General features: G+C 32.7%; 2 protein-coding genes across 2 annotated transcripts in view; one reads left to right on the forward strand and one right to left on the reverse strand.

The window, feature by feature from the left end:
- The window catches only part of LOC126926123 (trafficking kinesin-binding protein milt), a 96,855-nt gene that overhangs the window by 67,943 nt on the left and 14,257 nt on the right, over window positions 1-14,655 (reverse strand). The window contains exon 2 of the mRNA XM_050742234.1: window positions 13,594-13,801. Within this exon, the coding sequence (XP_050598191.1) occupies window positions 13,594-13,801 (208 nt within the window). The remainder of the gene's footprint in view (window positions 1-13,593; window positions 13,802-14,655) is intronic.
- The window catches only part of LOC126926124 (zinc finger and BTB domain-containing protein 12-like), a 96,885-nt gene continuing 90,880 nt past the window's right edge, over window positions 8,651-14,655 (forward strand). Inside the window, exon 1 of the mRNA XM_050742239.1 lies at window positions 8,651-9,254. The gene's annotated coding sequence lies outside the window, so the exon portion shown is untranslated. The remainder of the gene's footprint in view (window positions 9,255-14,655) is intronic.

Consider the following 14,655-nt stretch of genomic DNA (forward strand, 5'->3'; position numbering starts at 1 on the left):
TTTTATTATAACGGAAAACTTGTTTGAAACAGCTTGTTTGAAAATTATACTTGTCGGTAAAGTTAAAACCACAAGAATACTAATCACAGAATATTACTACACACGCTAAGGTGATAACTTTCCGACTGTTGGCTATTGCCGTCACATTATACCAATTGCACGGTTCCTTGGATATGGCAATATTATGTGATTCATGTACATACCCAATCCTCATATACGTAACGTATCCATCGTCATTTCCAAGGAACAAAATCAAGAAAAATAAATAACCTTGTAGCAGGTGTTTTTTTTAAATATGTCACCCGCTACATTGAATCTGTCATATGAATTTTGTAAACCTAAGTTCAAATTCGTTGTAAGCAATCGGCAAAACCTCTGGCAATAATCTCGTCAATTATCAGACTGACATAAACGTACGTCGAAACGTATGAGCTGTCGCGTTAATGAATTTTCATACTGTATTACCTGCCGTATCTCTCAGAAACGAATTGTCAGCTCAGCTTGAAAACTTGTTGCGATTGATATTCCATCGTAAAGTACGATTTGATACAAAATTCTGATCCACTCTTTGAAAATTTCAATTTATTTCTTTTAACAATCGATCGAATGTATCGTCATAAATTAGTAACATAATAATTTTCTTAGTAAAATTAGTAATATGATCAAATAGGTTTTTGTATGCGTAAATATTATTTTTGTTTGCTTATTATGTTGTAATAATATATTGTACGGTTATCTGCTGGTTGGCTCAACAGAGCCAATTGTAAACGTAAAATGTTTCCTTACAAAGTTATAACAATAATACCGAAATTATAAGTGATTGGTTTCTTGTCTTATTCTGCATGGAAACGGATGTGAATTTTGTATTTATTAGAACAACAACTTCAGTAAACATAACCAATCGATCGAACGAGAATCCAGTTACTTATAATTTTCGTATTGTTGTTGTCACTTTGTGATAAAACGTTTATGATCTTACGTTTGTATAACATTTTTTCATATTTTTGATCGTACAATTTGGCGGGATAAAAATGAGACACCTTGTATATATTTTTTGTGAACATAACCTATTACCACACATTTCTACGTAAAAGAAGTTATTAATTACTTTTCATTTCCTCCAGCGAAGCTAAATGCGAGGAATTGTAAAGTTAGAATTATTTCTATTCGCAAATATTTTTACATATTTCTAGAGATACTTTGGTATACGCATTTATGAGATATTTAAGTACATATTCCAAAAAGATTGTAACGCTGGTATAAGTATACAACTTTCTACAAGATGCTTTACTAATTGCTAATACAGACGCTATACGAGAAACATGATTTACGTTAATTAATTGTAATAAATGTCAAATTGCATTTTTTTCAGATTTACTAATACATATACTACGATATATTAAATATGGCATCGTTCCCCATTTCTAGGCAATGTGTACAAATTTGATTGTATATGAAAAACTGATTTTAATATATACGTTACATTTATTAAACATTTCCCTCGAGGAATTAATCGTGAATACCATGGAATGAATAAAAAAAGAAAAAACTTATTGAACATATATTTTCAATAATTTCAGAAAAATTATATATACGTGATTGATCAATAACAGTTAATTGAAAATTTTATATATGTAAATACGTATTCTTTTATCGATCGTACTTTAAATATCAAATCAACGTCATGCCACGTAAGAGTCATACGTAGCTAGTATTCATTTCCTATTTGTTGAAAAGTATTTTAAGTGTGTTATTTCTCAAGGAAAATTATTTAAAGATACAAAATTATATAATCGAAGGGAAGCTCTTCATTTCCCGACAAACGAAAATAAGCGTTTAAGTCGTAAAATACTCTGACTTTTGAAAACAGTACAGGTTTATATAACGTTGCCGGTGCTGCCACCTAGTAGCGTGAGCAAGATACAAAGCAAAATACAAAGTCGGTCTCTGTCGATAACAAAGTTCTATTCACATTATGTACATAGATAATCGTGAATCGAGATTTAACGAAACAAAATACACAGTTCAGAATTGTATAAAGTAATACGGTTTGAACATAAATTAAAAAGTGGAAAGAATGCCTGGTGAAGAAGCGTACCGTTTCTCCATTTGTTAAGAATGCTTTCCTTCTTTTCCAGAAATTTTTTAAGTTTCGCAGGGCCACTGGGCCGACTAGACTCAGCACTTCTTAAGTACATAATCCTTAATTCTAACTCATTTTAAACACGAACCTCTCTATCTTTCTGAACACCATCACTTCAATGCTTAATTATGTTTACAATATTTTTTCACTCGTGTAATATTACTGTTCACTTATCCACATGTATTTATTGTCAGTGGATACGTAGCTTTAATTTCTTTTTATGTATATATTACAACCTGTTAGATATGCTTTATATTTGGCACATAAAGTGCATGACTACGTAAACACCAAATAAAAAGCTTTACGATACCGAACGAGTTTACAATCTTATTTTTCGGTATCAAGAAGTGCAAAAAGGAAGAAAATGAAGGAGAAACCGAGAAAAATGACCAACAGATGTTCGTAATGTCAATGTAATTGACTTTTCGCAGTCGATATAACGTTACGAACGTTCCAGTGACATTATGCTGCATTGAAAGAGGCGATGAGCACACGTCTTTTATGTCATATCTCTAATTTATTTATACGATAATTGTTATTTATAATTTCACAAGACACTTCTTCTAGTCGAAAAATGTAACGTCAAAATTTCTCACGTAATTTATGATATCACCAATAGTTAAATTTGCAACGAGTTCTTATTAAAAAGTAGAATTGGTGAAATTGAAATTCTGCAGAGTGAAGGAAACGATCAGACGGATTCGCGAGTCGAGTGAGAACTTAGTGCTCGAACAGACCGAACAAAATAGCACAAATCTATTGGCTCGTGGCCACCAATCTTGTTTCTTTACGAACCCTGAATAGGTTGATCGAAAAATATCGATTTCTATAAATTTTACTCGCTATCATCATTTTTTTATTATCTCGCACCTTGCAGTAATTCCATTTCGCTAACGGTCGAATTTACCGAAATTTACCGGCTAAAATAAAAACCTGGCGAATCGGGTCGACGAATTTTTAGGCTCTAAAACCGATGACGTTCCCACGAGATAAATATAATTTTTGCAAATAACTATTTCTACAGCGGCTCGTATACTTTTCATTTCGTCTCAATGTTACGAATTTTTGTATTGTTCAATTAATTTTCATTTAATTCTAATGAAGTTTGCGAGCTAAAGAACAGAACGCTGTTCTGGGAAAATTCGATTCTGCGAATCTTTCGTAACATCTTTTCCTCGTTTTCCGACACATCTACGCGATAGATCGATGGACATAGAAAATTGTGAAAATCTTCGAATCGGTCCACGTTAATTAATTTACCATTAATTAATTTACCAGCTTGTTATCGATGGACTGCGGAATCTTATGAAAAGTTTAAAAATACCAAAATAAATAAGACGCACGTAACATTGCAAAAACAGACAGAGCATCCAAATAACATTACAACATAGTACTTCTTATACTCAACAGGAAAATAAAATGTCTGCCTAGGTTCTACCATTTTAATCGTGCTCGTGAAAATATGAACTTGCATAAAGTTCCGTAATCTACTTATCGATATTATATTCAGCGTTAGACAAATGAACGCTAAAGTAGGAGAGCGTAAAATGACCGACCCTTTATAGGTCGGTTATTTTTAGAGCCACGCAACGAAGTACGTTAGTTATTTCGGCATCACCGTCAGAATCGTAAAATTATCTCGTCAGCTGATTCGAAACACCGTATACCTGGTTCAAATGCTTGCAGCACTGCTTAGGTGAATGGTCGTCCTAACTTACGTCAGTGGGCGAATTTAAATGTTCCAGCTACATCGAAAACCAGAAACTACACTTATCAAATATGGCGCATAAGTGTGAAGCAAATATGTCAGTACTATCACAGTCGCGTTAAATCTAAAGCTTTGCCTGATAGAGAAGATTTCAGACGATCCATACCATTGGCAATATTATTTGAAGCAATTTATTATTTATTTATAGTATTTTTATTACAGCTCGCAATGAAGCAAATGTGTGGAGATTTTAATTGAAATAAATAAATAAAGTAGTTTTATTTCCATTGGCTGTAGCTTCTTTCTTCTCGTCGTTTCATTGGGTTGAACGATAAGATCGTTTCGTTTTTACGGCCAAACCGAAGCGTATCTTGTTTCCCGTACGTCTATTGTTTACCATCGACGTACGTGTTTAACCTTTCGATGACTTTTCGTTATTCCATTGTGATGTCGTTCTTTCATTGGCGTATAATCGCTCGGTTCCCCAAAACGGACGAGTTCTAATCGTCGAGCTAGTTTTGTAACGAGCGCAATGAGTAATAGCGCGGCGTGGAAGTTCGCGAGAATATGGTAGATGGGGTAGAACATCCTATTTAAGTTGCACGGATATTTGTCGCGTGACGTTTGACACGTGTAGTCTTATGTTGTGAACTTATGTGATGAAGCATGTTTGAGCTGGTGCCACGAGAAAGAAATATTTGGGAAAATGTTTGTTTTATACTTTACAGTTGACTGTTAACTAATCTTCGATAGACCAGATTAGAGCAATTAAATCGAGGTTGACAGCCATTATTTAAACTCTTACGTTGCCTTGGTGAATCATGTTTGAACTTGTGCCAGGTCAAAAAGAAACAAGTACTTCCGAAAATGTTTGTTTTCCATTCTACAGCCTACTGTTAACTGATCATGTATGATACAATTAAGTTAAACCGAGATTAACAGCCATTGTTTAAGGTTAGGTTCATCTGGCTACGAAAAACGGAATGAACTTTCTGTTCAACCCAATACGATATTTTTACTTATTTAATGGTTGATAGAATAATTGGTATTGTTTGAAATTTTCTGTAGCTTTTGTGGATTATTATTTCAGTTTAAGTGTCCTGTATCAAGGTGGCCCTCGATTTTCTAAATTTTAAACTTTTCATTGTTGTTTCAAACTGCTCCACATGTTTGCTTCAAAGAAATAATCAATCTGCTTCTAAAGGTTTCAGGAACAACGCCAAAAAAGTGAATTCTTAACCAACCCATTTTTTAATAATGGAATATTTAAAAATTGCTATAGATTGTTCTATTTGTTCTGAACATTGTTCTATTGTTCCATTAGGAAATAATTTAATGAAACTGTACCCATAAGACAATGGACATTTCTCTCCAGTTTGACATAAATATATATAAATATGTATAGAATAATATTGTATAATATACAATAAATTACATAACATGTATTGTACAGTACAATGTACTTGAACAATATATATTATACAGAATAATATATATAATACATATTATATTATATATTATTACTTTATATTGTATATATTATACAAGTAACACAGTAAAATAACTAAGAATGAAATGTTTAGCATGATACAATAATTAGCAATTTAGAATAAATTGTATAACATGTATGGTACAGTACAATGTACTTGTACAATATACATTATACATAGTGATATATATAATACATACTATATGTAATATTATCACTTTGTATAGTATATATTGTACAAGTAACAAAGTAAAATAACTAAGAACAAAATGTTCGGCATTATACAATAATTAACAATTTACAATAAATTGCATAATATGTATTGTACAAGTAACAAAGTAAAATAACTAAGAGGAACTAAACGTTTAGCTTTATTAATTATTTAGCTGACAGGATTAAGGTACCTCATAATACATGTAAGCAGTGTACACAAACAGGTAGAGAAGAAGAAAAAAAGTGTAAAATTGAAGATGAAGAAGGATTTCTCAGCACAATTTTCCCTTTCCACGTAAATATACAAGACAATACCAAACGCATGAACTACATACACACAATACAAATAAAGAACATATTGCACATTGACTGAGTAACAATAACGGTACGTTGAGCAGCAATTGTAGAAACTACACAAAAGCGGAAACAAGTAGAGAAACAGTTTAATGTAGGCATACAGTGCCCTGAATAATTATGAACTCAATCCTATCGTTCGTAATATTAAAACAAACGTTGAGGAAACTATTTTGACAAAACAAATTTATATAATTTTATATTATAATAAAAACCAAAACGAAGGATACAAGAAAGAAAAACTTTCTTCTTTTCAAGTCCGGTAAAAATGAAATTTCCTCTGGAAGTTGTATTTTTAATTGTAAAAGAAATATAAACTCAATGTAAATTTTCTTATGTCCTCGTTAGATTTCTTTTTATTTTTTTGTTTCTATTTTATTCCTTTATTTTTTATTACTTTTATTAATCTGTTATATAATGTTTCGTTTTGAATAAATTTCACATCCACACGGATTTTATTTGTTTTTTAAGTTCAACGATATTTTTTATAGCTACTTCTCCTGATCGTAAACTTCTCTCGCTAGAATTCCACACAGGTTGTCGATAACGTTCAGATGGGCAGAATCGATGCTGGCCATGGCAATAATTCTATCCAGAAATCTCGAAGCCACATTTTTATACTCGAATAGCAACGTCGTTTATTTGAAAAATTATTTTTTCGTTCTCTATCTCAGTTATCAAAGGCAATAATTCGCCATGTAACATCTCCCAATATCCTTTACTTTACTATTTACGAAAACAATTTCTCTTAACTACGATGTCCATATCCACACACGATATGTTTTCTTCTTCTTCTTTTTAATGTTATGAAATAAGGCAAGAAATATATTTGATTCTATAATTATTCACAGCACAGTATATTTCCATACTGTATATGTCCAACAGGGTGTCATGAAACTGACGCACAAACCGACAGGAGGTAAATTCATATGAAAAAATAAGTCGAAGAAATGGAACGACGTGTTTTCTACGAAGCTTCATTTTCGAGAAGATCCAGTTTGCAAATTTATGTATAATCAAGTATAATTAAACGTGGCTAATTACGCATTGGACAGGAGTAAATAATCGGTAGGAAGTTGTTGTACGAGCGAAAATAAGTCAAAAATGTAGAATGAAGTTTTTGCACCAGACGCTTCGTTTCCGAGGAAAATAAATCAAAAGCTTGATGGTTGACGTGCGCTAGTCCAGTTCTTAATTAAACGTGTTCATACTCTATTTTCTTCAGAATGAAGCCTTAAACGAAACCACTTCATTTCATATTTTTCACTTATTTCCGCACGTACTCCGTGCATTTGCTTCCACGTTGATAAAATGATCCTAAAAAATTACGAATCTTGTCCTTATTTATGAAACCATTCAAATTAAACAAAGAATATGGCAAAAGTAACAATCGATATCGCGGAGATAAGATAACGGCAATAGCGGGAAGCAAACCAGGACGTTAACTATGCTATTTATAGTAATAGAGAAAGATATTTAGTAATATAGGTGCGAGGAGAGACAGAGATCTCGTAATTCGAAACTTCCATTTAAAATACACGGGTAACCTGATAGGTTTTCAAACTCATTATTCTCGAAAACGAAACGTCGAACAAAAAAATGTTATTCTCCTTTCTCGACTTATTTTTTATTTTTTCACCTAGAATCGCCACTCGACCGCTCGTACCATGCTTTCGGAGACACTCTGTGTATTATTACATATTTCTCCATAAGACTGACACAAAAGACAAAGCTAAACAGCAACATGTACACGGATACTATATATTAGTATAAATACAAACACAATTACATATCACACGCAACACACACGAAATTCTTATAATTCTATTCTTATCGATGTAGCTAAAAACGGACACCAAATAAATGATCGTTAAAAAAGAAAAAAAAGGGAAAAAGTCTAAAAGAAAGACGAAAAAATGTTATTCTACATTTCTTTCCTATTTTTTCGCAAAGGATCGTTCCTCACCGTTCGTTTGACGTACATATATATATATAACGTATATATAGTTAAATGTAGGTACAATAGCAAATAACAGAAAGCTTAAAATTGATATACTATGGGTTTTAGTAACTTTTGTTACCGAACATTTCCTGCCATATCGATAACGATCATCTATTCTGCAGTATAGGTACACTGTACTTATTTGTTGCTCTTATTAGTCGACTGCGGATGTTTACGCGTCTTTGCAGGAAATTTAAGATCCCAAAAATCTCGACAGTGCGTATAATACGTAAGAACATACGCAATATTTAAAACGGATCACCTACTGTGATGTTCGATAGACGAAACAAATTTCCATTTAGTTTCCGTTTCTTTAATTATCCCGATAAAAATGTGAATATTGCATGAACATGCACAGCCTGCTAGTTACATATAAATTCATCTAGCAAAATTATGTCGTTTTATGTTTTTTATTTTCTAAACTTTCTTTTGCCCGCCACATGATAAATATATAAATAATATTATAAAAATATCACAAAAACATTTTTATCGATCGATCAAAGTTGCAAACGTTTATCGTTACCGATAACAGGTAACCGTGAATTTACAGCACTAAATTAATTTCATATCGATTGATTTCGAATTGGCTACGGTTATTTCACTCGAATTATTTTCCTATTTTATTGATTTAGAAGACGAAGTTCTCACTTAGTTGCAATGGCTCCACCGATTTTCTATAGCAATATTCTACAGGAAACAGGAAGCTTCGCAAATCTCGTTTATTCTTCTTAAACGAGGAAAATTATTCGTTTATGCTAGTTCGATGTCGAAATGCCTCTATGGAACGATGACTGTAACGAAGAAGTGGTAGACGATGACAACGGCAACAATGATGATGATGATGATGATGATGATGATAATGATGATGATGATGATGATGATGATGAGGATGATGAGGATAATGATGATGGTGATGATGATGATAATGATGATGATGATCGTAACGATAATGATGATGATAATGACCGAGAGAAGTAATCATCATTTGCCGGCGGTGAATGTCGTTTGCCATGGAGGTTCGCAGACCACCATAAAATACTCGTTCTCGAGAACAGAGGGGATAGTTGCTTCTTTGAATTCAAGAAGATTAGAGCACTTCTTTCATGCATGAATCGCACCCGAGAACTCCTCATCGAACGTGGAAACTTCATCTGCTCGGATGAATTCAGTGATTGTATTAGAGTGCTGAAAGTGTTTACGCGGGAAACGGTCGCGAAGAATCTGTCGGAAAACTAATTATCGAACCCGTGACATTCGCTTCCGCGAATTCTAACTTACTCTGTGACTTGTGAACATTGCGTCATTCGTAAAGTTGCATCTGTACTGTTCGTAATTGAGAACGCAGGTAAGTGGTTGACACACACGTCGCTAACAGGATTTCCATTACCCAGGATATTAGGTGCTAACGACTAATTTCCATGAGAAATCCGTTTGTATACTGTACGACGTCACGCGTGCTTTACGTGAATTATCGTGCAAATTTGATCCGCCAGTTTTCATTCGTATTTGGCATTCGAATCGATACGTATTCTACAGTCTATTACGTAGTAGCATTTTCGGTAACTATGGGACAAGCCATAGCGTTCAGACGGTAGAAGATTAATTTTTTCTTCACTGAAAATTAATTTTAATCGAGGAAAAAAAATTTCGTTAGCAAAGATTGTATGATTTCGAGTGATGCGTCACGTGGTGCGTGTGTCTTTTCCGAAAGCAGAGGCGTTTGAAGGATTTCAAGGACATCTGTCTTGTTCTTTTTTTTCTTGGATGAAACTATATATTTTAGCGTACACCGTTTGATACGTTTGTTATTTCCTACAAAAATGTATTCAGGTATCGAAAAATGGCTAATTTAAGAAATATTTAGATCGTAATCTTGTATGAGGAACAAGGAAAAATGCAGAGTAGAATGCTTGTGTTTCCGCTTTTTTAATCTCATGAAAACTAAATCTAACGAAATTAGAATTGAAATATTTTTCGAGCTAAGCATCCTTCGACCCAAGTAGCTTCATATTTCTTGAGAATTAAAAAATGCATCGAATAAAATTAAAATAAAAAATTAGCGAGTTTCGGTTAAAAAAATGAGCGTAATGGAACTTCGCAAGTTTTTTCTCAAACTTTTCTTGATGCAAAGTTATAGTTATATTGTTTCCGTATGCCAGGAACACCTTGTATACAGTACATTCTGTGTAACCGAGAACGTTCAAATATTCGGAAAAATACGAAAAGATGTTCCGAACAAAGGCTATATAGTATCAAGGCAGACACACTGTGCTTTTATCTCCACTTAACCGGTGACATTGAAATATAATACTAAAATAGAATATTGACATTTAAGTATAATATTGAAATTAAAATATAATATTAAAAGTAAAATTTTTCATTCAAAGATCATCATTTTTGTTACATATTCTTATAGCTGACTTACAGACGTTTTCAAAACACTGGACACTCGTGTCTTTTGCATCACCCGTTATCGAGATATGAATTTTAAAATTCGATGTGCCGCCGGCATTAACGTTACCGATGCACACCACGCGGCGCATAAACACGTTTCTCGTAACACTGCTACTGGCACGGTATTGACGAAACACAAGATTACGATTTTCTAATGTGTCCAAAGTAGTCGATCAATTCTCAGACTCGGTTACTTTATGTAATTGCTCGTATCGAATTTCTTACATGTTGAATTTAAAAGATTATTTGTTTCCACAGTTTAATTGTTTATCTTGCAATGTTTCGAAAACATCTGAGTGTCGGCTACGAGAATACGTAGTAAAAAATGGGGTATCCGTTTACGAATTTTAATGTCGCGTTTACACAACGTTTCAAGGTCGCTGCAAGATATGTGACCCTCGATGTTATGTAAGTTTTGTCCGAAACATTTTTCGTATCACTAGTATTTTTCCAGATACTTGAGGATCTCCGATTAAACAGAACATTATTGTAGGTGGTGTGTGTTATATGTAGCGTATTATTCGGTACCCGAATTCATACGCATTATGAATACATTTGTATCATAAAAACGCGTTGCCAGGTTAAGAGTATACAGTTACATTAATATTCGGATACAACACTATCTCTGTATCTTGTTGCTTTGTATAATAAAGAACGATTTAAATACATAGTCACTTATTCTTCTAAAAATGTGAATCATTTATTGTAGGTTGAAAATCAGACAATATAATTGTCATAAGACAAATCTTAGAAGTTATGTTAGAAGAGTTAATATTTTTAATTAAAGAAATATTTAATACGAATAACCATTACAAATGATAAAGGTTTGTTGGATAACCGGCAATAATTATCGATCGCGGCAATTTAATTTTAGTTACCGATAACCAATGTCGATAACCTGAATCGATAATGAAACATATTTTTCGTTACCATCAAGCAATGCCCACGATAAAAATTTTGTTTAGTTACATTCGACTATCGTCAATTGTTATTAATATCACCGATAATTAGTACATATTCATTAACAGCATAGAAAAGACATATATTTTACTTTTTTTGTTGTTTTTAAAATTTTTATTGTAGACATTAATTGGTGGTAATTAAAAAAAAATTCAGGTCATTTATATTGGTCACTAACAATCAAAATCAAATTTTCGTCATCAATAATATTTACTGGTAGTCAAAAGAAATTCTATCATTCATAATAATTATTCCTAATCAGAAAAATTAAAAATTAATATTTTTTCTTCATTTAATTGTTTTATCGAGATTTGTCGATAACCGGCTTTCGTTCAAATAAAAATTGATTTTTGCTCGATGACATTTTTCCAAAAAATATTTAAAATAGCTGTTATTTTGGATCTCTGTTGAAAATACGTGAACAAGAAGTTGTCATACAACAATTGTTGAATACCGATAGATTCGAGGAAGCATAATATCATAGTACCAGATATTATTTTTAAATAGAACACATATCAGGTGTTATCCTGATTAATATCCATAAAAGAATATTTTTTAAATTTATATCCTGATTAATTAATATTTAAATTTATTTCCTGATTAAAATTAATATTTAAAACCAGTAGATCAGTCGATGAATTGTGTAAATTTTAATATAAATTTTTAAAGAAATAATTAAATTGAAATATTTGTTGACTTCCGAAAAAATGGCAAGTATTGCTCGCATATCATTAGTTTTTCATTAATTTATATATTTTACTAATATTCACGTGTTATTGATGTACTAATGTACTATATTAACTATAGCGTCCAAGTATTTATGAGCGTTAATATATATGTAAGTACAGTAGCTCACAAAAGTATTTAAATACCTGCAGAAACTTGTTGCAAGTATACTTTTACGAATATGTTTTGTATGTTATACAAAAACATCTTGAAATTTTATTAACACTATAATTGGACACGATTATTCCCAAATTGTAATATTTAAAATTTGAAACTTGAATCTGAGAATATATATTATATAGATGTTACAATATATCTACTACAAGCATATATGTATTTGTATATTAATAGACGACAGCATTCTTCATATTAATAAGTCACGATATTTAATGCCATCATCTTTAGCAATAACTATGTGTATGTTTAAGACCACTGCTGTATACTAACTCTCTACTATTAATAAGTGTATGCTTGCAGTAAATGTTTTGTAACTTCTATATACATTTCCAGATTCGTTTCAGATTTTATCAATGTGCAACAATTATGGGACTTAGAGATGGAAGGATGCATAGAATGCACGTCCCATGCAAAATAATATGTATTTGTTCATAAGAATATAAATTTGCATAAATTCTGCAATTCTCTAGTAATTATAGGTGGTATTCTGAATTCAAGATCATCTCAAGGTCATAGTATAGCAGGTCATTCAATTCGTCTTAATGTCAACTACTACTCAAAACATATGATGCCATTAAACAAAGTCCAGGTAACCTTAACTTTTCAGTGAAAAAATTTTTTTTAGAAATTCTTGATATCCAAATTGGACTAAAGACTACCTTTTGTTTCAAACATGTTCCTGGCTTACTATGGAAAATGCCCCAAAAAAATAGCGGTTCATCTTGCAGGGTATATAGCAGTTTAAATAAATTGAAAAATGTGTGTGTGTGTTAGTAACAAGTTTTAATTCATTTAATAATAATAAAAAGAAGTTGGTTACCTAATTTTAGTTTTATCCCAAATTTTATCAATTTTTTTAACTAACAAGAAACTTGAAAAAAATTAGGCATGATTCATTCTAGCAAACAGCAACATTATCTACTTACTGCAACAGCTATTCGCGTTGATCATAGCGCATTATTGATAATGATTGTGTAAAAGAAAAGAAGATATCGTTGAAACAATAGTTTCTTAAGATGGTCAATATGTGAGCGTCGATAAAAGGACGTAAAAACACCACTAAGCGGATTCAATGTTTATCGATAAAAGATCTTCCGATAAAGAATTGTTAAAGTTATAAAAAATGAGGGAAAACCAAAAGACAAAAAAAGATGGAGATAGCGAAGATAAGTATGTACAGTCGGTCACAAAAGTGTACGTACATCCTTTAAAACAAATCAAACAGACCAAACAACTTGAGTCTTTTGAAGAAGTTAGAAGGATTAGCTTACTAGACGACGTGTAAAGAAAATTTTGAGAAAAATGCAATTGGTTGGAATTGCGAGGAGAATAGTAGAGGTTGGTCTTTACAATTTTTGCTCACTCACCAGTGATGGTTTCGACATCCTTGGTTATCGGTGGAGGAGGAGTAAGAGGACCTGATATTCTGTTCCTTGGTGACCGAAGAGCCTGTAGGGCAGCCCTTGCTGTAGGCGAGACTTTCGATCGAATCGAAGCCTCGGGCCCCTTGGGAGCCGCATCCTCCACGGCGGCCAGCTTGGACGCTGTGGCGACGAAGGATATCGCCTCACCTTCCTTCACGGACAACCACACATGCGAAGAAACAAATTAAATAATAAATAATTACGTCACTTATTTTCGACAACATTCAACAAACAACGAATAATTTGAAATTCTTTAAGAACGGTAACAGACAGGTCGACTAAGACCCACTGTCCACGAAAGCGTCGTATCAAAGGAGCGTAGACATAACCTTATTAAGTCCACACTATCAGACAATTTTCCATAGACACGTGTCGCAGCCAAATAAAATCTGTGTTTCATGGAAAATCCGCAGAAAAATAGATTTTTATTGGCTGTGTCACACGTCTATGGAAAATTGTCTGATAGTGTAGACTTAGCTTCAAACGAGACGATACGCTTATGCCGGTGTTCAAACTACGAAGTGTACATACATTTTGTAACATTAATAAAATGTCGGGCAACGAGAAAGACGCTTTCATCCTGAATCACTAGAACTGTCGTTTTACTAGATGCTTCAACGTTTAGCCACTGACTGAGAATGTTAAAGCCAGACTTGACGAAAACCCTGCTGTTTCGTGCATATTGTTTTACAACACGATATATACAGGTATATATACGTCTTGAAACTTCCCTGGTGGTGGATCTCACAGTTATGTAGCGACCTGTGTTTCTGCAGCCCGCCACCAGGGGCGTTGCTGCAGAGTAGTCAAAACGATAGGGGACAAGAGGTTATAATTTTTTGTCTCCTAAAACGAAGTTTAATCATAAATAGAATTGTTTATGGATAAATAGCGTATACCCATTTATAAAGTATTATAAAAACTATAAAATATTCATTGGATTATTTCCACCACGTGTTACTCTGTTGAGATTGTTGACTACTCGAAATCAACTGTGTATGGTGG

The sequence above is a fragment of the Bombus affinis genome, chromosome 17 (genome assembly GCF_024516045.1).
Source record: "Bombus affinis isolate iyBomAffi1 chromosome 17, iyBomAffi1.2, whole genome shotgun sequence".
NCBI classification, from domain to species: Eukaryota; Metazoa; Arthropoda; class Insecta; order Hymenoptera; family Apidae; genus Bombus; species Bombus affinis.